This window comes from Microplitis demolitor, chromosome 7, assembly GCF_026212275.2.
Source record: "Microplitis demolitor isolate Queensland-Clemson2020A chromosome 7, iyMicDemo2.1a, whole genome shotgun sequence".
Taxonomy (NCBI): Eukaryota; Metazoa; Arthropoda; class Insecta; order Hymenoptera; family Braconidae; genus Microplitis; species Microplitis demolitor.
The window spans coordinates 8,939,648-8,964,612 of NC_068551.1; the positions used below are offsets into that span (position 1 = coordinate 8,939,648).

Below are 24,965 nucleotides of genomic sequence, written 5' to 3' on the forward strand. Positions count from 1 at the left end.
GTATGGTTCAAGCACCACAGATCGAATAAAATACCAATCAGCGGTCCAATTTTGCAGGAAAAAGCTAATGATTTTGCACGTCAGTTAAATAAAGAAAACTTCAATTGTTCTGGTTCCTGGATACAGCGTTTTCGCGCCCGTCATAATATAGTTAGTGGAAAAATTAGCGGTGAAGCAGCTGACGTCCCAACTGGAACTAAGGAAGAATGGTTGTCACAAGATGGCCTGTATTGTGTGAAGGTTATAACCCAGAGGACATCTTTAACGCTGATGAATTAGAATTGTTTCACATTTTAACTCTAGACAAAACGCTCAAATTCAAAGGTGAAAAATGTACGGGCGGAAAGTTATCAAAGACAAGAATAACTGTGATGGTGGCTGCAAATATGACAGGCTCGTGTAGAAAAAAGTTATTAGTGATTGAAAAGTCAAGAAAGCCTCGATGTTTCAAAAATATTAATTCTCTTCCTGTAACCTATGAAAGTAATAATAAATCTTGGATGACGTCTGAAATTTTTGAAAGGTGGTTGCGTACTTGGGACGCTGAATTGAAATTAAAAAAACGAAAAATACTTTTGTTAGTTGATAATTGTCCTGCTCACTGCTCAGTTGATAGTCTAAAATTTATAAAACTTGTGTTTTCACCACCAAACGTCACTTCCGTCTTACAACCGATGGACCAAGGAGTTATAAAATCTCTGAAGACGCATTACAGAAAACTACTCGATGTATGGTCACTGGTTTGACAATTAGCCAGGTATAATCAGATTCAATTATATATTTTGTGACGTTACATTGCCGAAATAGCGGAGTTGAAGGTAGAGTAAGTGTGAGTCTGTGTGTTAGAGAGAGATAGAGCCGGTACGTGTGTCGAGTTAAATATTGTAGATAAAGAGTTAAGAGTATGGAGTGTGTATGCACGATGAGTTAAGTGTGTTAAGAGTATGAAAATAGGAGTACGTGTACGGTGTGTGGTATGTTTTGAAGTATATATTAGACTGTCAGAAAGAAAAATTAATTTTTTATTTTAATTAAATACATCTCAAAAGTTACTTTGATAAAAAAAAAAAAATTTCCTAAAACTTCAGCTCTATATTAAGGATGTGCGAATACTCGAAACTTCGAATTATTCGAGGCGAATCGAATCGAACAATTCGATTCGAGATTCACGTCGAAGATTCGAATAGTTTGAAAAATTCGAATAGTTCGAGAGGTTCGAATAATTCGAAAGATTCGAATATTTTGAACTTTTTTAAATCTTACTTCCGTTGAGTTTTTGATCATATGGACTGTTTTCAGGTACAAGTATAAATAATATAATAGTTTTTCAATTTAGTAAAGCCATAAATATTATTTAGGGGCAGGGGGGGGGCCTAAAGTTTTGGAGGCCCATTTCACCCCCAAATCATTCGAGTCACTCAAAATTTTAGGGGGCCCATTTTGTCCCTTCTTCCCCTATTTACTTCTGAAATGTCGAAGCGGGAATAAAAAAATTCGTTTAACATTTGAGTTCAAATGATTAATTAGATTTAATTTAATAGATTTTGAAACAAATCATTACTGTAAAATTAATTGGTACGTTAGAAAACATTAATTATTTGTAATAGTTATAACAAAAATAATATAATCTATTTATAATAAATTTTTAATTCTTTTAACAGGCTAATCTCTTTTTACTCGAATAATTTGTTATTATTATCATTATTATCATCATCAATATTATTATTATTGATTCGATATTATTAATAACATTATTGTCATTATTAATATTAATTATATTAATTTAGTACTTTAATTTTTCAATAATATTATTTACCGACGATTCGGTAAAGTTTCGAACTATTAGAACCTTTCAAAACTATTTGAATACTATAATCACCAAATAACAATTATCAAAACAAATCGGCTCAGGGTGGTGGATCGGAGAAAGATCAGGTACTTAAGATTACGATTAAATAATTTATCAAAATTAACACGAAACAATTAGTCGTATATTGAACAAAAGAAAATAAATTGATCGGTATCATAAAAATTATCGGCTACAAACAAAGTATAAATTGCCGGTGTCGGCTTGACTCGATATAAACGAAATTTCTCACAAAAGTCGTAGTTGATCGAAAAACAAAGTCAGTTCATACTCAAAAAATCGGTCTGTCGGTTGACCCTGTGGGCCAACCCCAAAACTTCCCGCCCATTTCGAGCTTCTTGAGCTCGAAAAAATGTTGTGGATACATTTTTGAGCTCAAGAAGCTCGAAAATACTTTTGTATGCCTTTGTTTTCGAAAAAAAAACGTTTTTTAACATTTTTTCTATAACGATATCTCTCGAACGAATAAACCGATTAAGACGTTTAAGGTGGCAATCGACGCGTTTTACTGAGTTCTACAACTGATCAAATTTTGAAATTGATTTATCCAGTCGTTTTTGAGAAATTTCCAAAATATTAAAAAAAAAATTTTTCTTTCAATTCTTTCGTTAACGGTTTCTCTTGAACGAATGAACCGATTTTGATTGTTTAGGCGGCATTCGACGCGGCTTACAAAGTTTTAGAGCTGATTAGATTTTGGAATCAATCCATCGAGCGAATTGAAAGTTATTAAAAAAAAAAAACATTTTTGAAAAATTTTATTTTTGAAATATCTCCGAACGTACCCTACCGATTAAGCTCAAATTTTCAGGGTTTATAGTAAATAACAAGCCGCGTCGAATAACACCTAGAAAATCAATCGGTTCATCCGTTCAAAAATTACAGAATATTTACATACGTACACTCGGACATCATCTTGAATTTAGTCAGAATAGCTTCCTAGAACCTCAAAACGTCGACATCTGTTGGAATTTCGATTTTTACAAATCGGGGTGAAACCAATAACTTCCCGAATTTTTGAAAATTTGCAATTTTCTTAGCGGGAAATTAAAAAAAGTCGTTTGACGAAATAAAAAAAAATCAGTTATTTTATTGTCCGGAGACACACATATAACGTAAGTATTAACGAAATACTTGACGACTGACGTCAGAGCATTCTTACACGGTGAGACGACAAGATTGCTGTTGCGAATGAGACACAGATAATCCGTAATTATCAGAAATATCGAATGAAATAAAATAAAATCTAAAATAAAATAATATTTTATTTCGATAACACGTCAAATTGCACTAACATACAATTATTACTCGTAATTAATTAATTAGTTTTATTATTATTACACGAGACGCAATTCACTTATTTAATACAAAAAAAAAAAAAAAAAAAAAAAAAAACAGTCGTACGCTTGTCAGTTTCGCGCCAATGCTATGACTTGTTTACTTGTTCACAAAACTCGTATATTTGTTCACAAAATACTCGGATTATTTTTCACGTCATAATTATTATTCGCTATTTAATTGTTCTTTCCTTGAATCGAAATCGTTCTTTTTAGTCGCGAATTGTATTGATCAAAAACGTGGCCGTTCAGTTCAAGTCTCAACCGGATCTCCCGTTTCAATCCATCCATTGCACTACAAAAAGATATGCGTGCAAGAAAGCTAACGTTTCGTACAACAGTAGATGCCACTCGAGTTTAGCATGTGTAAATAAATAAAAATAGTCGAATAATTTTATATTTTAAGTTTTCTAAATAAGTAAAAAATGAAATTTTCTCTATAAATAAATAACATTAGCTGCTCCAACTAATATCTTATCTTTTTTAGTTGTCTCTTTTTTATGAATCTGTTATTGCTATAGATATTAAACGATCGGCAAAACAGCTATTAGACATTTCATGAACTGGCTAAAAATTTTAGACACTTCGTGTAACTGATCGACCACTAGACGATCTGGCTGCAGTTCATGAAATGACTAGACAGATCACGAACTGTCTAATTTCACGATCTGTCTACGACATATATATATATATATATATATATATATATATATATATATATATAGGGTGCTTCGTTTCCGGCGAAAGTATTTTTTTAGTTGCTCATCAAGCAAAATATTGTTTTTATCTTATCAACCGCGGAAGTTGAATTTTCGAGTAACATGCAGAGGGCACAAACTATACGATTTCTGGAAATCTATAGTTTAGATAACTTTCCTCGAACTAGTATCAAAAAGTAACTTCTCTCTCTCTATCTGTTTCGACATTCCTACACGACTACTACAATACGCTATAGATGAGTCGAATTATTTTTTAATTCGGCAAACGTCCGTTAGATAGAACTTTCAAAATAACTAAACAGTAATGAAACATTTTTGACTGTTTCTCTCGCAAATTCAACTTCCGACGTCGATATGACAAAAAATTTTGTTCGATACTTTATGCTCAAAGGTAGGAACCCTGACAAACTTGAAGTGCAGGCACACGTTTGAGGCTATAGATACATTCTCATCAAGACCTCGTACTATATCCGGTCTTGCTAAGAATGCGCCCACAGTGTTGGCATTTCTGGCGGAGAGCATTATCGGCTCAGGGCCGCAAAAGTATCGTTTGTGTTAAAAAATTATCGTACTTTGAAATAATTTTTTTTTTTTAGCATTTAAAGTTATGTTAATTAAACACAATCAATAGAATAAAATATTTGTCTATTTCTGTTATTGATAATGAAAAAAAAATTGGTTACTTATACAAAATATTTTTCTTGTAAAAATTTAAATATCGATATTTTTGAAGAAATTTTAACAATATAATCTAGATGGCTCACTAGTATTTTTTTATGCACTTAAAATGAATACAAATGATTAATATTTTAACTAAGCTCACCGATCATTGTAAAAAATGATAAAGTACAGTTATTTAAAACGTATCTTATTATAACTTAGAAAGCTCATAAAGAACAATGTATGCAAGAGTATTTTTGAGCTCTTCGAGCTCGAAAACGGCAGGAAGTTTTGGAGGTAGCCCACAGGACTAACCGGTGCCCAGATTTATTAATTCATGGTTCTATAACTTTTTCATATAGATATTTTTTTGATAGGTCAAGAGCGGGCAACATAGTAGAAATTTCAATTTTGGCGGAAATATTGGAAAAAAAAACTATTTTAAAATTATGTTACGTTTACTGAATTATCGTACAATTTTGTCACATAACGACATCTCTATGTTCGATCGTACAAGCCACTGAATTATGTGATGTGTACGATAATTATGTGACAAATGCTAACACTGTACGCCCATAGCCTCAAACTCGTGACGTCACTTCAAGCCGTCAGAATCCCTACCGTTCCGCATACATATCGAAAATAACTTTTTTTATGCTAAAACAAAAATTCCTGCCAAGTTTGAGCTCCTAATTCCAATCCTAAGTACTTTCCATTTGATTTACAAGATTTTTTTTAATTTTCTAATACTCAGCTGCGTTTTATGATATCGACGCAGTTTTGGTCGCAAATTGTAGGGCATTTGGTGTTTTTCAAAAGTGCCCATAGTAACTTAGCTGTAATTCCAGCTGTTTCACTGATATCCGCTGAGGAAGTCACTTTTCCTATGAAATTGACTTTTATTGGCTTGCAGAACGTAAACCAATGAATGCACACAAAAAATGTGAATGGAAATTTTATAGGAAATTTTGTTCCTTTCAAAAAAAGCCCTATGGCTCAAGTCGCTAACGTCCATAGTTTCCAAGTTATAGGAGTTTTAATAATTTAAAAAATAAAATATTAAAAAAAAAATGACAATTATTGCTTTATTTTTCAAATCATTAAAATTCCTGTCACTCAGAAACTATGGACTTCAGCGACTTGAACAAAGGCATACAAAAGTATTTTCGAGCTCCTTGAGCTCGAAAATGTATCCACAACAATTTTTCGAGCTCAAGGAGCTCAAAATGCGCGGGAAGTTTTGGGGTTGGCCCACAGGGTCAACCGACAGACCGATTTTTTTTTTTTTAACTAGTAGGATTTTTTTTTATTATTTTGCAATTAAAGTTCTCATAGAGAATTGACCCGGGTAAAAATGATCAGACATGAACAGGCATGAGTCTTCAGGCCTGATCAGACATGAAAAATGACCAGGCCTGGCCGGACATGTTCAGGTCTGATCATGTCTATTCAAGCCCATCCGGGTAAAAAGATTATTGATAAAAAATGGACCTAGATAATTATATATAATTATGGATAACTATATTATACAATTATATATAATTAATTCTATAAAAATAAAAAAAAAATAAAAAATTCGGGCGTGTGCAGGATTTGAACCGTGGACCTTGCGCTCGGAAGTTTAACCCGCTACCCGTTGATCTAAGAGATTGACTTGAAATGTTAGTATCGTATGAACTTCAAGTAAAAAAAATCTTATACGTGATAGATTCTTGGTCAACAAAATTTTATATCTTATAAATAATAAATTTTTAGTTAACAAAATTTTATATCTAATTTATTAATTATTGATCAATAGTTATATGAAATTCTATATAAGTTATATATAATTATAACTACGTTAGCTATATGTAATTATAACTAAGGTAGTTATATTTAATTATAACTAAAATTTTATATTTAATCCCATGTATCAGGCTTGATCAGACATGGACAGGTTTATCAGGTCTGACCGTATTCAACGCTTTAGATATAGACAAACATGAACAGGTATGATCAGACCTGAGCGTATTCAACGCTTCAGACATGAACAGGCATGGACAGACATGAACAGGAATGATCAGACCTGAGCGTATTCAACGCTTCATACATGAACAGGCATGGACAGGTATGATCAGGCCTGAGCGTATTCAACGCTTCAGACATGAACATGCATGGGCAGGTATGATCAGGCCTGATCATGTCTAACTTCAGGCCTGATCATACATGAACAGGCATGATCAGGCCTGACCATTTTTTCCCGGGGAATTATCTATGAAAATGGTCGTTCCAATAGAGCTCATGAAAAGATAGTTGCGGAGCTGAGCCCTATAGTTGGAAAAAATTTAATTATTTAGAAAAAATTTTGTCGTCTAATATTATTTTAGAGAGTTATAAACTTAAAGTACATAAATACAAGAGACCTTAATCATTAATTTCAACTACAATAGAATTTTGTAGAATTAAAGAAAAAATGAAAAAAACTTTTCCTTTTCCCATCTTAATAATTCGACTTTTTCCTCCTAAGTTTCAACGTCCATAATTTTTTATTTATTTACTTTAAGCGTGTGACACAAGAGACCTGTTTTCGTAGAGAATATAATTTCCTACAAAATGGCTGAATTCAAAAAATCGGAAAACATTTTTTGTGACATAGTTATTTACAAAATAGAAAAAATAAATTTTTTTCAATGTATCTTAACCCTTTAATGCTTGGCCTTGAAACCCCACCAAGAATTTGATTGAAGAACTGTAAGAGCGGGGATAACTCTGGACATGAAAGACAGTACCGTAATCTGTGCAATTGGCATAAGTTATCAAAAAATTGAAAATTTTTTCAGTAGCACACATCAACTTTTATTGAATGAAAATATTATGAATGTAGCAGAAATATTAATTTATTAATTATATATTATTAAAATTGAATATACATTGATTATTTTTCATAATAATAATCAATATAAGTACAATTATTTTTACATGCTTAGGTTAGCACCATGTAAACAAACTTGTATGTATATTCCGTATACCTTAGCTACGTCACTGTCGCAGCACAAGCGCTGAACTAAAAAACAGAGAGAGGGAGCTCATCGTAACACTAACACAATCATAATTCACTCACGCAAGTAAAATCTGTTTTATGATTGGTGTTATTCCTACACAGCTCACACAAAGATCCCTCGAGACCCCAAAGCATTAAAGGGTTAAATGGGAAAGGGGGCCCTCCAGTGCGCCAGATCAATTTTTGCGATATAGAGCTGAAATTTCAGAAGAATTTTTTTTTTTTATTAAAGTAACGTTTGAGATGTATTTAATTAAAATAACAAATTAATTTTTTTTTCTGACACAGTCTAGTATATGTGTGTGATGGAGCGTGGATTTGACGAGGAATATCGAGCTGTAACGTGGACAGTGGTCAAGATAACGTGGTTCCCAACCAGTGATGACGACTAGGCCCAGGCTTAGCTCTCGGGGTTGATGTAGTGATCGCGAAGGAGCGATTGAGATGTCGCCGTCCTTTCATGTTGGAGTCTGGAGTTAGCTGGGGTACATTTATGATTATATGGGGATGGCAGGCCTTGTTTGCGATGCTCGAGGAAGCCAAGAATCTGCTAATCGGATACCACAGGAAGTAACACTATGGGAAAGTCCGTGAGTCCACGAGTATTATGTGATGGGAGTACGAATGAATAAAGAAGCAAGAATGTGAGAGTGGCTGAGAAGGAGTAGAGCGTACGAGTGAGTGGAGTGGGAGATTGAAACGAATCAGTTGTGCAAATACTGGCGAGTGAGTTAATTGAGTATTGGAGTTGCTCGAGTACGATTATACTGGGTAGTCGAATTTGGAGTTTTGGAGCGAGTCGTTGTGAGTCGGAGAGCCACAGAAGTAGGCCTTGACTACAACCCTTGACTGATGTTATGGAGCCTGTGGCTCTAGGTAGTGTGCTTATTTATAGGTATTTATTTGGCTGACGGGCTGGGAGGACTAGACCACGGATCTTTTGGGGCTCTCAGTGTCTTTCCTGCGTCATATTTACGTTATTTCATTTGGTTTCTTTTCTTTGTTTTATTTTACTTTTAATTTAAAGAATCAGCTTCTTCTACGAAATAAGAACCGCGATCCTCTCTCTACAACCTAGCATATTGAGCGCATTAGGTCATGCCTCTACCACCGTTCATGTCTCTCATCTCCTAAAGATTTAGATTTTAGTTTTTGAATTTACGTGTACGTATAGTCCGTTTGCCAGTACCGGGGAAATAAAAGTCGGCTGGCACCCGTCAGGATCCGGAGGAAATGAGAGAGGTGATCAGTGGGCGAAGTGTAACGTGGGCCGATTTTGTTTGATTCGAATGGTTGGGTAATTTTATTGAGTAAAATTTATGCGTATTTTAGTTGAGTCTGGTCAAGTAGTAAAAATGTACGTTACAACTTACATATATTTTTTATTTACTATTTTGAATAAAAAAAATTTTTATTTATTAATATTAATAAATTAAATAAAGCTATGACACATATAACTTTATCATTGCTATGATTGAAAGGAATAATTTTATTTAAAATTTTCTCGCTACTATTTTCCCGTCACTCGCTATCTGGGCCCGATACACACAATTTCTAGCTCATGGCCGTGTCAAGACGCCACGAGAACCCGCTACAAGCCGGCCAATCAGATAATTCGTTTTATATTGGCCAGCCAATGAGAGACTTCGCTATCAACTACTTCCTGTTGGCGCGCTTTTAAGCCAATGAAAAAATTCGTCTTATGCAGCAAGGCTGCCACGTCACCATCGAGCGGCAATAATTAGCTAGTATATCAAGGCTACTAATTATTGAGTATATCTATAAAAATTTTTGCTCGCATCTAATTAGTTATAAATTAATTACAACGCGTTCTAATCCGCTACCGACCACCTGTCGAGTTTTTATACGTGAATTTAATATTGTTTGCATTCGCTATCGCGTATATATCTAGTTCCATTCGCAATTAAGTATTTTTCTCACAGGATTTCAGTTTACATATTGTTAATAAAACATCTAATTGATAATCTGTAATTTTTGTGTTAATTTTTAGAGAAAAAAATTAAACAATAATAAAAAACATTTTTAATTAAAAATGAATAATTAATTAGTAACTCAATGAAAAACAAACAATTAATTACTAGTTGTATACGTATACCCAAAATCTAGTCCATTTTGTTCAAAAGTGGGGTAAACAATTGTTAATAACAACTTAATTGTTTAAATCGGAATAACTCCCGAACTGATGATTTGATGAGAAATCCTGATTAAGAAATTTAATTTGAAACGATTTGAAAAATAGAAATTATTTCATATTGTATCATATCATAAAATTATAATTTGAAGTAATTCTTTTTCTTAGAATTTTCCAGCTGACAAACCCATTAACGGATTTTTATGCACAATAATTATTTTTGTCGGAAATTGAACGCTCTACAAGAAACGTCTCTTATCATTTTTTGATAAATTCACTGTTCAAAAGTTATTTGACGTTAAAGTCAAATACTTAGTAACTTTTGAGATCTTTTTACTTTTCCGGCGAATTATCAGTCTTATCACAGAATATCTTTAAAACTTTTTTGTAGGTAATTTCATATTTTGCCAATTATTCCGACTAAAGTTTTTCGAAATTCCGCATTGTTTTCTAGTTATTTTTATTTCAATGTCAAACTCATAAAATCAAACAGAAAATTTTTTTTTTAAGAGCTTGACATTGAAATGAAAATAACTAGAAATAGTTGCCGAAGTGAGGGGAAAAAAATTTTTCGATCGTAAAGCACACTCTGATGCTTCGCGTCATAAGTCGTGCAAAATGCGGAATTTCGAAAAACTTTATTCGGAATAATTTACAAAATATGAAATTACCTACAAAAAAGTTTTTAAAATATTCTGTGATAACTGATAATTTCGCCGAAAAAGTAAAAAGATCTCAAAATTTACTATGTACTTGACTTTAACGTCAAATAACTTTTGAACAGTTGAATTTGTCAAAAAATGATAGGAGACGTTTCTTGTAGAGCGTTCAATTTCCGACAAAAATAATGATCGTGCATAAAAATCCGTTAATTGGTTTGTAAGCTGGAAAATTCTAAGAAAAAGAAATTTTTTCCCGTGTTATCTAAATGGAAAATAGAAAAATGAATTGAGGCAAACCTTAATATTATTATTAAGACCGCATATTGGTACCAAAGTTTTTATTTTCAGGTATACATTCAATTTTTGGATACCATAAAAATTAATTTTTTTATTTTATTAAACACCCTAATTTATATGTATCTATTTTTCGTCAAATTTGATAAAGAATTAATGAAATTGAATTTTATAAGGCATGACCCAGTAAAATAATAGGATATCGTAAATATTCCCGCCAGAAGTTCTCACTCATTACTATTATTATATGGCCCTGCTGCCACATTAACGAGATTGAATTGTTGAAACTTTTTATTTTGTCACGTTGTTTTCTTTAGGTCAACGGAATGACAAAATTGGGTGTGGTGGGAGGTCAGAGTGAACGGCCCCTGGGGTTAGGTAGGTTAGATTGTCTTGAATGTAAATAACAACATTATAATCACAGCCTTGCCAAATCACTGACAAGTAACTATCAGCTTATTATAATGAGTCAAACAAATTTTCTTATTTAATTTTTTTTTCAATTTTTCCGCGATTTTCCGATTTAAATTCTTGCCGATGATTTAATTTTATGATTTATTGTGTATATTTTAATTCAATATGTCAAATATTAGATACAACACTTTATTTTACTCAACTGGAGCGAAAGGACCTACTTAATACATTTTTCGGTTCACGCTCGGAAAACTCATCCCTATTAATTACTTAGCTCAAGAATTCGAAAATAGCGGGAAGTTCTAGGGCTGGCCCGCAGGATCAGGTGGTTTTCAGATTTTTTTCAATTTTTTGTTGACGATATAGTACACATTCATTTCATAAACATAATTTAAACTAAATGATCTATCTTCCATCCGCACTCCTACGATAGTATTTTTTATCATTCATTTTTTTTCTGTTGTTACAGTGTGCCAAAGCATAGACATAAGAAATAGTGTGACTCAATTTTCAAGACTGAAAGGCTGTCGAGTTGTAGAAGGATTCGTACAAATATTATTAATTGACCATGCAGACGATTCAGCCTACACTAATCTTACATTTCCAGACTTAGTAGAAATTACTGGATATCTTTTACTATACAGGTGAGTATTCTATTTAGAAATATAACATTTAATTATGTTTTAATTGATGATAATTGTTATTTCAAGAGTAAATGGCTTACGAAGTGTTGGTCAACTTTTTCCTAATTTAACGGTCATTCGTGGTCATTCTCTCTTCATAAATTATGCACTGGTGGCTTTTGAGATGATGAACTTACAAGAAGTTGGCCTGTACTCACTAACCGATATATTACGAGGTTCCGTTCGTTTTGAAAAAAATCCAATGCTTTGCTATGTTGATACCGTCGATTGGGATATAATTGCCAAAGCTGGGAATGGAGAACATGTTATAGCGGTAATTTTGCTTTTTATTTATAAATCTACATTATGCATATAAAAATAAGTTTTGCTTAATTACATATTATATTACCACTATATATCTCAAGCGCAAACATTCAGTATAATCTATCCTCGCATAATAATATATTGCATAGTTAGAATATCAAGATAGTCTTTATGTGGCGAAGGCAATGTTTTTAGCACGAGTGACAGGATTACATGCACGGGCCAATGGCTCGGAGACATGTGCTGAAATCATTGCGCTTGCCGGATAAAGACTATCTGAGTGTCCTACTATGCACTATATTTTATTCAACAATGGCCTGATTTACGCGATTAATGACAATTTGCAAAGCGAAGTCTGTGGCTGTTTAGCGACACGTTGTACCCACAAAATTACAACAAACTATCGACTTTAAAATTCAGAATTCATATGTAATTGATTTGAAATTCACTCGGATGTTGTAATTATTAATTTAAATATCTATTAATAAACTAAATACAACAACAGCCACGCGATATTACACTATACATGTGATGAATTGAAGTAACCATATTTAGTGTACTAGCCGTTCAACACAGATTTTGACAAAAAACTTTAAGTCGTTCAATGAGTTCTTATGATGTTTTATAGATGGAGCTAGTCAAAAATCTTGAGACGCGTGGTGTAATTTCATTTCAACACTCACTTTTCACAACGCCGGTGGAAAATGAGGAAATCTACTTTGACTTTATTCAACTTTTTTGCACCAGTCGATAAACAGCCGTTTAAGGTTCGCAACGCAGATGTCATAAATCGCGCAAATCAGGCCTGCGTTGAATACAAAACTTTTCGTGACGGCACAATGCAAGCGTAAATCTTCCTCAATGTGATCTGCCATGTCAAATACAAGTGATAACTTTCTGTATTACTTTAAAACACCTGATGCTTTGAAAGTTTCATTTTCGAGCGTTTTAAGTTGTGTTGGAATCGCCAAATGTTTGGATTTCAATAGAACGTTGTCTTAAATCAATAAAGTAGTTATGTTAAGCTAAGAGTAAATATTCTTCCACCACGTGAAAAAGCTCCTGGCCTAAAGTGTTGACATATGTATGTATTGAGACAAGGTACTATACTCACTAACTAAGTCAAAAAGGCGTTTTGATATTTTTTTTTTAGAACAGAGAAGTTACCCTTGTCAAGTCTCGTAACCCCTTTTTATTGTTTTTAATAAAGAAGAGTGCTGCTGGAAGATGGATTCGGCCTTCCAGAACCAGAGATGTAAAAAATTATACAAATCAGGGTCATTTCAGTAAATTTTTGTGAGATAGGAAAGGAGATAAATAACACACCGGAATATAATAAAGTTTAGATTTATTGATTATTAAGTTCCTCATACCTAACAAGCAACCTGCTTGGAAATACTTATGACAAACTATATTTTTCCTTATGATAAACTAAATTTTTCCTTTTCATAGTCCCCTGGATTTTTACTTACCACAAACTTATAACTTTTCTTATTATAGTCTCCTAGACTTTACACACACTTTTTACTTACAATTTTCCCTACACAACCGAAATTTTGTCCATCGGACATTTCCTATAACCAATTTAAAGTAACCATTTCACTTTTTTTCTTACCACAAACTAATAACTTTTCTTACTATAGTCTCCTAGACTTTACACACGATTTTTACTTACAATTTTCCCTACACAACCGAAATTTTGTCCATCGGACATTTCCTATAACCAATTTAAAGTAACCATTTCACTTTTTTCTTCAATTTGAACACAACTCCTTAATTTGTCCCTCACTCTAACAGTTAATTATTTCACTCAAGTTTCATTTCTAATTAACGAATAATTTTATCTTTTCCAATTTATTATTTTTTAGCTTTTGTCCACACAATCCTTTAATGATTTTTCCTAATTATAAATTCTCAATAAATTTTAATCAATACTCAACACCGAATTCACAAAATCTTTTGGCATAAATTTATTTTGTTACTTTTATAATTGAGAATTTCTATAACTTATATAATTATTAATTGATAGTTATTTACAGGACTAATTAATGTAACGGGACTTTATTCCGCCTCCGCCGACTGGAGGCCGATGCCTCGCCCTTTTGAGCATACTCGCGTTATTTACAGAACTAAGACGCTAAATTAATTTGGCCGATTAATTAATTAGGTCTGAATATAATTTGCTCACGTGACTAGATCAAGACGTAGTAATTCGGCCAATTAAAACTATTAAGCCTGAGTATAAATTTTGGACACGATAAGGCGAAATTAATTTATTTCAGCTTCAGAGCCTTAAATCAAACTAATATACGATTATTAATTAATTAACGATATATATACATGTATGTATATTGTTAATTAATTAATTAATGTAATCGGACTGAAGTCCACCATCTTTTTACCGGAGGTCGTTTCCTCGCCTATTCCAGGCATACACGCGCTGCGATGTCCTTTCTTTTCTACCATAATATAATAATTGCGAAATATGAGAATAAGCTCACATTAGCTTATTCTGCGATCAATGATTAGATAAAAGATCCTCTTACGTGTAGATTTCTCACCAACAGCCACCACGAATCCTAGCTCTCTTGGGCCAAACACTACTACCATTTCAGGAAATAAAAAGACTCTGATCGAAGTGGGTCGGAACAGCCCCCCGTGGTACCAATTTCCTATATTGGTCTACAGGTTGCATAAATTAGTGGCGAGTAGCAACTTCATCTCAATACCCTAAAAAGGGTTCTTTCCATTTATAATCACTTAGATTTCAGACATGCTATTATCAAAACTTGCCCTCATTCAGCATTAAGTAATCAACTTATCTTTGAGCTAGTGTAACCCCTGATTTTATAAACAAAACGGGGTGGTGAGGCATCACTCGTTCGCAGAGGCACCTGTTGGCTTCCTGCAACCACAGCATCGCAACGTATTATATAATGCAAAGTTTTATATAGTTGATACTGCTAACGGTCGGAGTAATAAAAGCGAAACTCGCGGATAGGACAGTGCTTGCTGGTTTGGCGCTCAATGAAGGGCGCCTCACCTCTTTCGCCATTTATATAGTTAATTAATTAATGTAACGGGACTTAAGCCCACCTCCGCTGAAAGCCGATACCTCGCCCTTTTGGGCAAACTCGTACATATATATAGTTAAAAAAAAAAACAACTTTATTCCGGCTTTGGGGCCTTGAGTAAAACAATATTTAGTCGCGAACACGAAACGACAGCACTGAAATGCAACGCTACTTAACTTTTCAGAAATTACTTTACTAGAACGAGACGCTACAAAATTTATCATATTACTCGAGTATACCGGCCAGGTGGCCTGAAATAAGCTCGAACTAACGCGAGACTGACTATTATTCATAATAAGTAATCACAATTATTCCTGCCAAGTGGGACCTTGAATAAATTTTAATTTACCTTTATGCATAAGTTCTTGCAACAAAAAAAATTCTATAACTTATATAATTAATAATATACAACTAATCAATGAACTTGAACGCGAAATTAATCCGACCAATTGAATAATTAATTAGGCCTAAATATAATTTACCACCCGAGTAAAAACGTAAAATAGCCGCAACACCGCTGCAACAGCGCCGCACGGGCTCTCAATGCCCGCAACACCGCTGCAACAAGTTTATGATGACATAGAATTATGATTGCCACAACACCGCTGCACCACAGCCGCAACACTCGACAAACGAATCATATATATTTTATCATTTTTGAAATAATTTTCTAAGTTGCATGTCATCATGTGACTTATTTTTAAATTCAGGTAAAAAATTAACAGCGAGCCTCAGGTGAAAATATTTGGCCGAAAATAGGCCGAAACTATAAAGTTTTATTGAAATAGGCCGAAAGTTTTATTCTTCCTAAAGAGGCCGAAAATTGGCCGATATTTGGCTGATAAATGAATCGGCCTTTTTTTAGCCTGTTTTCGACCAAAATATATATATATATTTTTTTTTTTTTTTTTTCAATAAAATTATCGCGAGTAAAAATCTTGGGCCGAAAACAAGTCAAAAGTAAAATCGGCCTGTTTTCGACCATATTTTTTTTTTTAAATAAAATTATGGTACTTAAAAAAATTTTCATGCAACTCAAAATAGAACATGAAAAAATTTCAAGTTGTGGAACTTAAAAATATATTTAAAAATTTTGTGAAAAATTATGTTTTAAATTTATAAAATGTTTTAGTAACTCACTAAGTTATAAATTTATATAAGACATAGTAAAAACATTCAATTATTTAATAGTTATAGTGACATAATTTTCATGGGAATTGCTTAAATTTTGGTACAATATACAATTTTCTTACGTGGTATCATTGATTTAAGTTATATGACAGTTCGTGGCTGAGTGAAAACATATTAATGAGCGAAAATAAAAAATCGATTTTTTGAACTTCATACGAGCAAAATTTTTTATTATCAACAGATTATAATTTTAAACAATTATTTCTTATGAATATATGTAAAGAGAGCTCGTAATTATTCCATAGTCAATATAAATGTCTGTATACAAGACCTAACTTCACTATGTATTATTATTTTTTTTTTTTAATATGTTCTAAAACTTTCCTTTGGAATGAAATTCACTTCAGCGGATAAAAGAAATAGAAAATCATTCACTCCACGTTCACTCCGTATTCATTACGCGTTTATTCCGCAAATTTTTTACAGTGTAAGCATAGTAGTTAACCATATAGGAAAAACGTATTACATATGACCATACATGGCCATATATAGAGCCTATATACTTTTTAAACAATTTTATGCATAACTATATAACCAAAATTACACATATCACAATTACTTACATATCAGATTGTATAGCACACGAAAAAAAAAAAATAAGAAATTTTTTTGTTATTGATAATAATAGATTTTCAATTATATTTTGATGTTTTAAAAGTGATGTATTCTTTCAATCTCATGTAGCACAAGTAAACTTAGTAGTCACTGTCGGTAGCGTAGCCTAGTCGTTAATGCGTCGGTCTTTCGTTCGTTAGGTCCCGGGTTCGAATCCCACTAAAGCGTGTGCGGTTAGTTGATAATTCTAGCGTTTTTTCTCAAAATAAAAAATTTCTACTAGATTAGAAATTAAATTAATCACATATCTGATAATTCCCGCATTACCAAAATGATTGAACAAAAATAAAAAAAATATTGAAAATGAGTAAGTCTTTTTTTTTTTTTAATTTATTTCAAATTTCTACACATATCTATGTATATATTGGAAATTTTAATATATGGTCATATAATTCTCTTTTCCCGGACAATTAAATAAGTATTTGATAATTACAATTATTTCTATTCTATTCAATCAAATAGAATAATAATAATAATAATAAATATTTTTACCCGGGGCCGCTGTGTTGCGGCGGTGTTGCGGCTATAACGGCAGAGAATAAGAATTTAGCGTGTGGCGATTTTGTCCTCCAAACGGCTGTGGTGCAGCGGTGTTGCGGCAGAAGGTAAAAATTTATTTTTTTAAACGTCAAATTTTATTTTTACTCGGACAACGTGACTATATTTGATGAGATTAACTCGCCCAGTTAAATCAATAAGGTCTGAATATAATTTTCAAACACATTTATTTTTAATTGACTAGGACAAATTAATTTATTTCAGCTAAAAAGACCTTAAATTAATGTATATGCGTTTTATAATTTATCAATTAATTATAGAGCTGACAAAAATTATTTTATTTCGGCCAGGAAGCATTAAATTTAAATACTACCGAGTTGTTAACACGAAACGCTAATGTTGGCTCGTGGTTGCCTGAATATTTTAGTATTTACTTTAAAGACACGAGACGCTAATTAATTTAGTTTTAACAGGTATGATTGATGATCATAATTATTTAGGCCAATTAAGGCCTTGAATCAATTATAATTTACCTTAATTATAATGCTAGAAGATTTCCACGATGATTCGTGAATCCAAGAAGACTTGTACTTTTTTCTCTCTTTCTAGCTCTTGTATTCAATCTCGTTCTAAATATTAATTAATTCCGTTATTGGTGAATACTCAGTACAAATTAGTATATTTTATAATTATTGAATTACATCGGCTAATATAAAGGTCTGATGATAAGGTTAAATTATTATAGCTCCGTTCCATGTGAAGCCGGTTAAGATTGTGATAATTACCTGATCAGCTAGTAGCATCTCATGCTTCTTGTCGGGAGACTGACTCTCTAACTCATCCTTGTTCCGGATGCACTATATATATTACTTTGTGTCGGGTCCCTTTGTTCAATCCTTCAACCCCGAAAAAATCATCCCTATTTTCTTACTTAGCCTACGGGTGGATCAGGTGTTCAGATTTCTACAATTAGCACGACACCCGGTGACACGTATCATTGAGCATCACTTGACCAGGTTGCAGCTACGACCATTATCAACCGCGGACAATCAATTTAAAATCAATAAAATAACCATAAGCATTTATTTTACCTTCACGCAAAAAAATGAATTATTAAAATTAGTAATTGATAACTAAAAATTTAGAATGTGGTCACAATTTAATATCATTTCAAACAGTAATTTCGTGGTTTTATTGAATATATTATATTAATCTTAATTTAAATATTGAAATTTAAAGTATATATGTAAATAAATCATGTTACAAGTAATAGAAATTACTGTTTGGTAGATAAAAAAATGAAATTATAATAATTTAACGTTTCAGCTTCAACATTCGATTTTTGGAACATTTAAATTTATAGTAAAAAAGTAAAAAAACATTCAGTATGATAAATAAAATTTTCAACGTCGAACAATTGATTTTATGTACAACGGTATGTAATTATTACTTTCTTGAAATTGTCAAAAAGTATATTTCAAACGCATCAGTTTTTATAGTTTGAAACAATAAAATTTTACTTGTGTTTTTAAGCTTTTAATGTATGTGAAAGAATTAACCTAAAGTATTACTGATGCGCGGCTAGATGTATATGGCAAAATGACGTATTTTATCATTTCAAACAATAAAATTCAAAGACCAAATATATTATTTATGAATTACCTTCTTTGATGCGGGTTTATTATTCAAACAATAAAAATGAATTGAAAATCCGAATAAAATTTATCATTTATTTTTTTTAGTGTTGTTACAATGTTAAAGTTCGGTGCAAGTGTGGTGAAAAACAATTTTTCTCCACCCTGATAGCCAGGCTTTCTGATGAGAAAGTTGGTCTACATTAGTTGCGACCAACTTGACGACAAGTTGTCGACAACTTTCAGCTTTTGTAATAACTGTTGGCTCCAGGTTAGCGCCAACTTTCTCAGAAAGTTGGCGCCAGTGAGCTGCCAGTGAGTTGGGCAGTTTTCTGAGAAAATTGGAAGCAACTTTCCGTCAACTAATGTCATGCAAACTTCTTTTGCCACCAACTTTCTCAGGAAGTCGCCATCAACTTGTGGAAATATAAATTTTTGCGGCTACTTTGGCGACAAACTACTGCAGAAAGTTGTCGCCAGTCTGATGCCAACTTAGCTATCAAGGCATATACTATTTTTCGGTTGTTGTCGACTACCTCGTGAATTGTCGGATGAAGTATCTTAATTTTTTTTAACTTTCCGCTAAGAAAATCGCAAATTTTTATAAAGTCACACATGTAATTGTTACTGCCAAACATGTAATCTGAGGCTTTCTTTTTTACGGGCCAAGGTGTGTATACTATTGGTCTACTCGACGGAGCCGGAAAGCGGCAACTTTGTTTAGCGCAGTGGACAGAAAGTTTCCACTTTTCAGCGAGAGGGCAGAAAAAGTTTATTTGCACTCGGTAAGCTCAAAAACACCAATATTTTCGAGCTAGAAAAGCTTGAAAACATGAAATGATGATGCTTTTAAGCCCTCTGCGAGCTTGAAAATCGCGGAAAGTTTTAGGGTTTTGCCTGCAAGGTCAATCATTTTTCAAATTTTTTTTTTCTTCGTACCTCTACATTATGGCTTTGTTGTAACTACTTTCTTATGATGATAGAATATTGTTTTAATGTATTCTAACTTTCTCATTCTTATGATTTAGTAGTTCAACATTATGAGGATGAAATGATTTTTTTATTACTTGTTTCTCAACTCTATGACAAGATCACACTTTTGGCTAGTTATATAACGCATTTTTGAAACTGCTCATAGGCGTAAAATATATAAAAGTACAAAAATCCAAATAATGTAACAAACATAAATTGTCCGTTGTTAATAATTGAAGGCATGGATGAATAATTGTCCTTGATATAACAATTTAAATTTAATCAAAGTTTCATTCTCTAGACAAGTGATTCGTTTGAGATAATTGTTCTTAACTAACAGTGACGCCAGATTATGACATTTATAACATTGATGACCGTGCTGTAATTTATGTAGTCTTAAAAATACCTATAACAATTTTTTAGTTTTTTTTTTTTTCATTTATCTTCAAACTTATTTCAAGCAAAAATCTATGAAAATATTAACATTAATACAAAAGAAAAAAATCTGGAAATTGTTTGGCCCTGCGAGCCAGCCCCAAAACTTTCCGCTGTTCTTAAACTCGTTGAGCTTGAAAACATTATCGTATATATTTTCGAGCTCTTCGCACTTGATAATACTCCTTAGTACATTGATCGTGCTTGATGACCCATGCCTCCAAGCTACGATCGCAGTGGTCACTGGCAAGGATTTTATGTTAGGGGCCACCAAGAGATCGTTTTTATTTTTTACAGTCAGCTCAGCCTCTTGATACGAAATCAACTGGTTAGGCTAACTGATAATGAAACTATTAAGATCGGGTATTCACCCGCTTCCTGTTCACTATAGGACTAATCATTTGAAGGAAAAGAATTTAATTTATTATATTCAGCAATTATAACGTGAACATTTCGCTGAAATTAGCCAACAAAACTAGCAGATTAGTCAGAAATGTATTCCAAATTTTTTGACTAGACTGTATCGGAAGATGGTTTTTTCTATTGTGATGAATATTGTAAAACTTTGCAAGATTGTATAAAATTTTAGGAAATCATTACGTTTTAGATTTAAATTTTATAAAATGTAACAGAATTTTATATCTCTTCGCAATGTTTTATAAAACTTTATAAAACGATCTTTTACCTGTATAATTTTTCTATTCCAAAATAAAATCAAACTAATTTGAATTAAACAGTTAATTTTAATAATTTTTAGGATAACAAACTCAAGAATTTATGTCCTGTATGCGAGAAGCACTGCCCACTTCGCTTAACAAAATTAGACGATAATCTATGTTGGAATGGACAAAATTGTCAGAAAAGTAAGATCAATTCAGTTGTGTTGTTTCGATTCATTCAGTTTTGTTTGTTTATCTATATTGTGTGATATTATTTGTTTGATGTTAATCTTTTAAAATTTATAGTTTGCAAATGCGGTAATGGTGCTTGCAATCCGTCCGGTGAATGCTGCAATCCGTTATGTTTGGGAGGATGTACCGGACAGACAGCTTCTGATTGTAAAATATGCCGAGATGTAATATTACCTGATAATAAATGCGCCAAACAGTGTCCACACAATATGTATGAGTTTTTAAACCGTCGATGTATAGATGAACATAAATGTAGAAAAATGAGAAAACCTTTAGAGGCATTTGGTAACGTGCGAGAGTTTCCATACAAACCTTTCAACAATAGCTGTGTCATAGAATGTCCAGCTGGTTATATGGATGATGAAAATAACGGGAAAGCGTCATGTAAAAAATGCGATGGTGCTTGTTCAAAAGTATGTTCAGGAGCAAGTGTTGATAGCATTGCTTCTGCTCAAAAACTTCGAGGTTGTACTCGGATTGAAGGCAGTTTGGAAATACAAATTAAAGGTGGTAAAAATATGGTAAAAGAACTTGAAGATAATTTAAACATGATAGAAATAATCGATGGCTATTTAAAGATCGTTCGAAGTTTTCCTCTAATATCTCTCAACTTTTTAAAAAATTTAAAACTAATAAATGGTTCTCAATTAGAAAATGATAAATATACACTAGCAGTTCTTGATAATCAGAATCTTCAAGAATTATGGGATTGGGATACACATCCACCCATTACAATCAAATCTAAAGACGGACCTGCCAAAATATTTTTTCATTTTAATCCGAAGCTCTGTATCCACAATATAGAAAAACTGCGTGATGTAGCTAATTTATCTCAATTTACGGATTTAGAAGTCGCACCGAATAGCAATGGTGATAAAGTTGCCTGTAATGTTACCGAGTTAAAAGTACAAGTAATTAAAAAAACTGCAGAAGCAGCACTTATAGAGTGGAAAGCATTTGAACATCACGATCCTAGATCTCTACTAGGTTACGTTGTTTATTTTATAGAAGCACCTAATCGAACTGTCACAATGTATGACGGTCGTGATGCATGTGGAGGAGATGGTTGGAGAGTTGATGATGTTGCTTCAGAATCTTCAAACGAATCATCTAATCTTATTATCACAGCTTTACTCACTCAATTAAAACCATACACTCAATATGCATTTTTTGTTAAAACTTATACGATTGCTACAGAAAGGTCAGGAGCGCAAAGCAAAGTACAATATTTTACGACTTTACCTGGTGAACCAAGTCAACCAAAAGCTTTCTCAGTTTGGAGTAATTCTAGCAGTGAATTAGTTATGTCTTGGCTTCCACCACTTCGAAAAAATGGAAATTTAACATATTATAAAATTACTGGCAAACGTGAAGTGTATGATCCTAACATTCTTGCTAAAAGAGATTATTGCGATAAACGTAAGTGATTAAAATTTTATTATTATTATTTTTACTATTATTATTGTTATTATCAAGTTTTTTTTATTGCTTATTTTATGGTGCTACTCTGGCGAATCTGATTTACAATATGGTACGGATTTTTTTACAATACACTACCATTTTTCATAGTGCACTGCCCTGGTGGATCTGAATTACGGTCACTTACCGCATTTGTCGTAATTTACCTAAAATACGACAATTCTACGGCAAATTTACCGTAATTTGCGGAATTTTTACTATAAGCACCGTATTTAATGTATTTAATGTATTTATGCAGTGTTTACAGTGCAACACTTCACTTTACGATAAAACACCTCAGGCTTGCCGCAATTTTACGGTAAATTATCGCTCTCTTGCTGCATACTTTCGGTAAAAATACCGCAATTTTGCTGTGGAAAGCCGTATTTTACCGTAAAATACCGCAATACTTTCGAATACCTTAAATTACGGCAAATTACGTTAATAGCCGTAATTCGAATCTGTCAGGATACTATAATACTGTAATTTACCGTTAATCAGATCCATTAAGGTAAGATTTTACGCTAGCCTTCTATCATTCTCAGCTAACATAAAATATTTGCTTAGAATTCCAATGTGTATTCTATAGTTATGTATTTGAGACCTTATACTATATATTTGAACTACTATACTGCATAATAATATTAATTTTAACTTATCAAGTTAAATGATATTATCAGTAACATTTTAAATTATGGTTCGATATTAATATGCGATTGTTTAATAATCAGACTTATTTGAAACCGAGTTGAATTTCAAAAACTGCGATTTGATCGTCAGATTGGAGATTGGATTTCTCAACATAAATTATATTCTGTGAAATCCATTGATTTATTGAAAGAAAAATACAAAAAACATTATTTAAATACTATTTTCAAACAAATTATCTGAATTATCAAGTTTTTGTAATTTTAACTATTATTTTTGGGCAATTGTAAAACTGAAAAAAATTATTGTCGAAATTAATTGAAAGAAAGAAATGAAGTTCAAGTTTGTCCTCTAAAATTAAGCATCCACTTTGTGATATCTGGCAATGACTTTCTGTCCAGAAGTTACAATAATTGAAGCTACACCGGTCACAAAAATTAAAGGATACGAAAAAAATTCGAAATTTTTGAGTGATTTTCAACATGCTGTAACTCGGTGAACAATGGTCGTAGAGTAAAAAAAAAAGCAAATTCTAGTCTTAAATTTCTAGTTTTCAGATCTGGATTTCAAAATTTTTTATCATGTACAGTTCTGAAGTAATCTTAAGAAAACCGACGCAAAAAAAATTTTCCAAATTTTTGCTTGTCTTAAAAAGTCTATGGACTTCAATAAATTTTTTTTGATAATCTGACCTTATGACTCTTTTAGGAAGTTTTGTCTATATTTTTTAAAGTTTTTAATGCAAATTTATAAACAACACCATATTAATTTTTATTGGTTAGGCTTAGCTCTTCATTTATGGCCATTATATACAGTTAGAATTAATTCTTATCCAAAAGAGATCAAAAATTTTAATAAAAATCAGAATAATTTTGCCGAAAATTAAAAAAAACCTAAAGACAAAAAAAAAACAGCAGTATAGTTTCGAGACTTCATCAATAGTGTTGCTATTGTTTATACTTGACTTATACGAACATAGAACTAATAATTGAATTCGTGAAATTTTTAATACCTTGGAATGATAAAAATAATATTCGTTAGACTTTTTTTACCAACTAGTAAAGTGGAATTAAACATTTTTATAAATATTGAGATCGGTTATTGAAACATGACTGAATTATCTAGATAAAATTTAATTTTCAATATAATTTAACTTCAAAAAACTATCAAATCGAAATTTACCTACAATGATGTGATATGAATACAAGGCTGGATAATATTATAATTGTTTTTAACTAAAAAAATTAACACGACTGATTAAATTTACTTATTGTTGTGTACTGTTTTAGTTAATAATATTTTAAAACAAAATTCACGAGCTACTTTAGATACAAGCTTGGTGAAAGAAACAGCAAGTATATTAGTATCGATCCCTGGGAAAAAATAATCAGACCTGTTCAGACATGAACAGGCATGAGTCTTCAGGCCTAATCAGGC

The 24,965-nt window shown here is 32.2% G+C and overlaps 1 protein-coding gene across 2 annotated transcripts in view; it reads left to right on the forward strand.

The window, feature by feature from the left end:
* The window catches only part of LOC103578385 (insulin-like receptor), a 136,570-nt gene that overhangs the window by 70,352 nt on the left and 41,253 nt on the right, over window positions 1-24,965 (forward strand). For both annotated transcript variants that reach the window (XR_008404018.1, XM_014440161.2), the window contains exons 3-6: window positions 11,615-11,789; window positions 11,856-12,102; window positions 21,269-21,374; window positions 21,477-22,841. Coding sequence is in view for 1 of the 2 variants with exons in the window: in XM_014440161.2 (XP_014295647.1) it covers window positions 11,615-11,789; window positions 11,856-12,102; window positions 21,269-21,374; window positions 21,477-22,841 (1,893 nt within the window). In the remaining variant the exon portion in view is untranslated. The remainder of the gene's footprint in view (window positions 1-11,614; window positions 11,790-11,855; window positions 12,103-21,268; window positions 21,375-21,476; window positions 22,842-24,965) is intronic.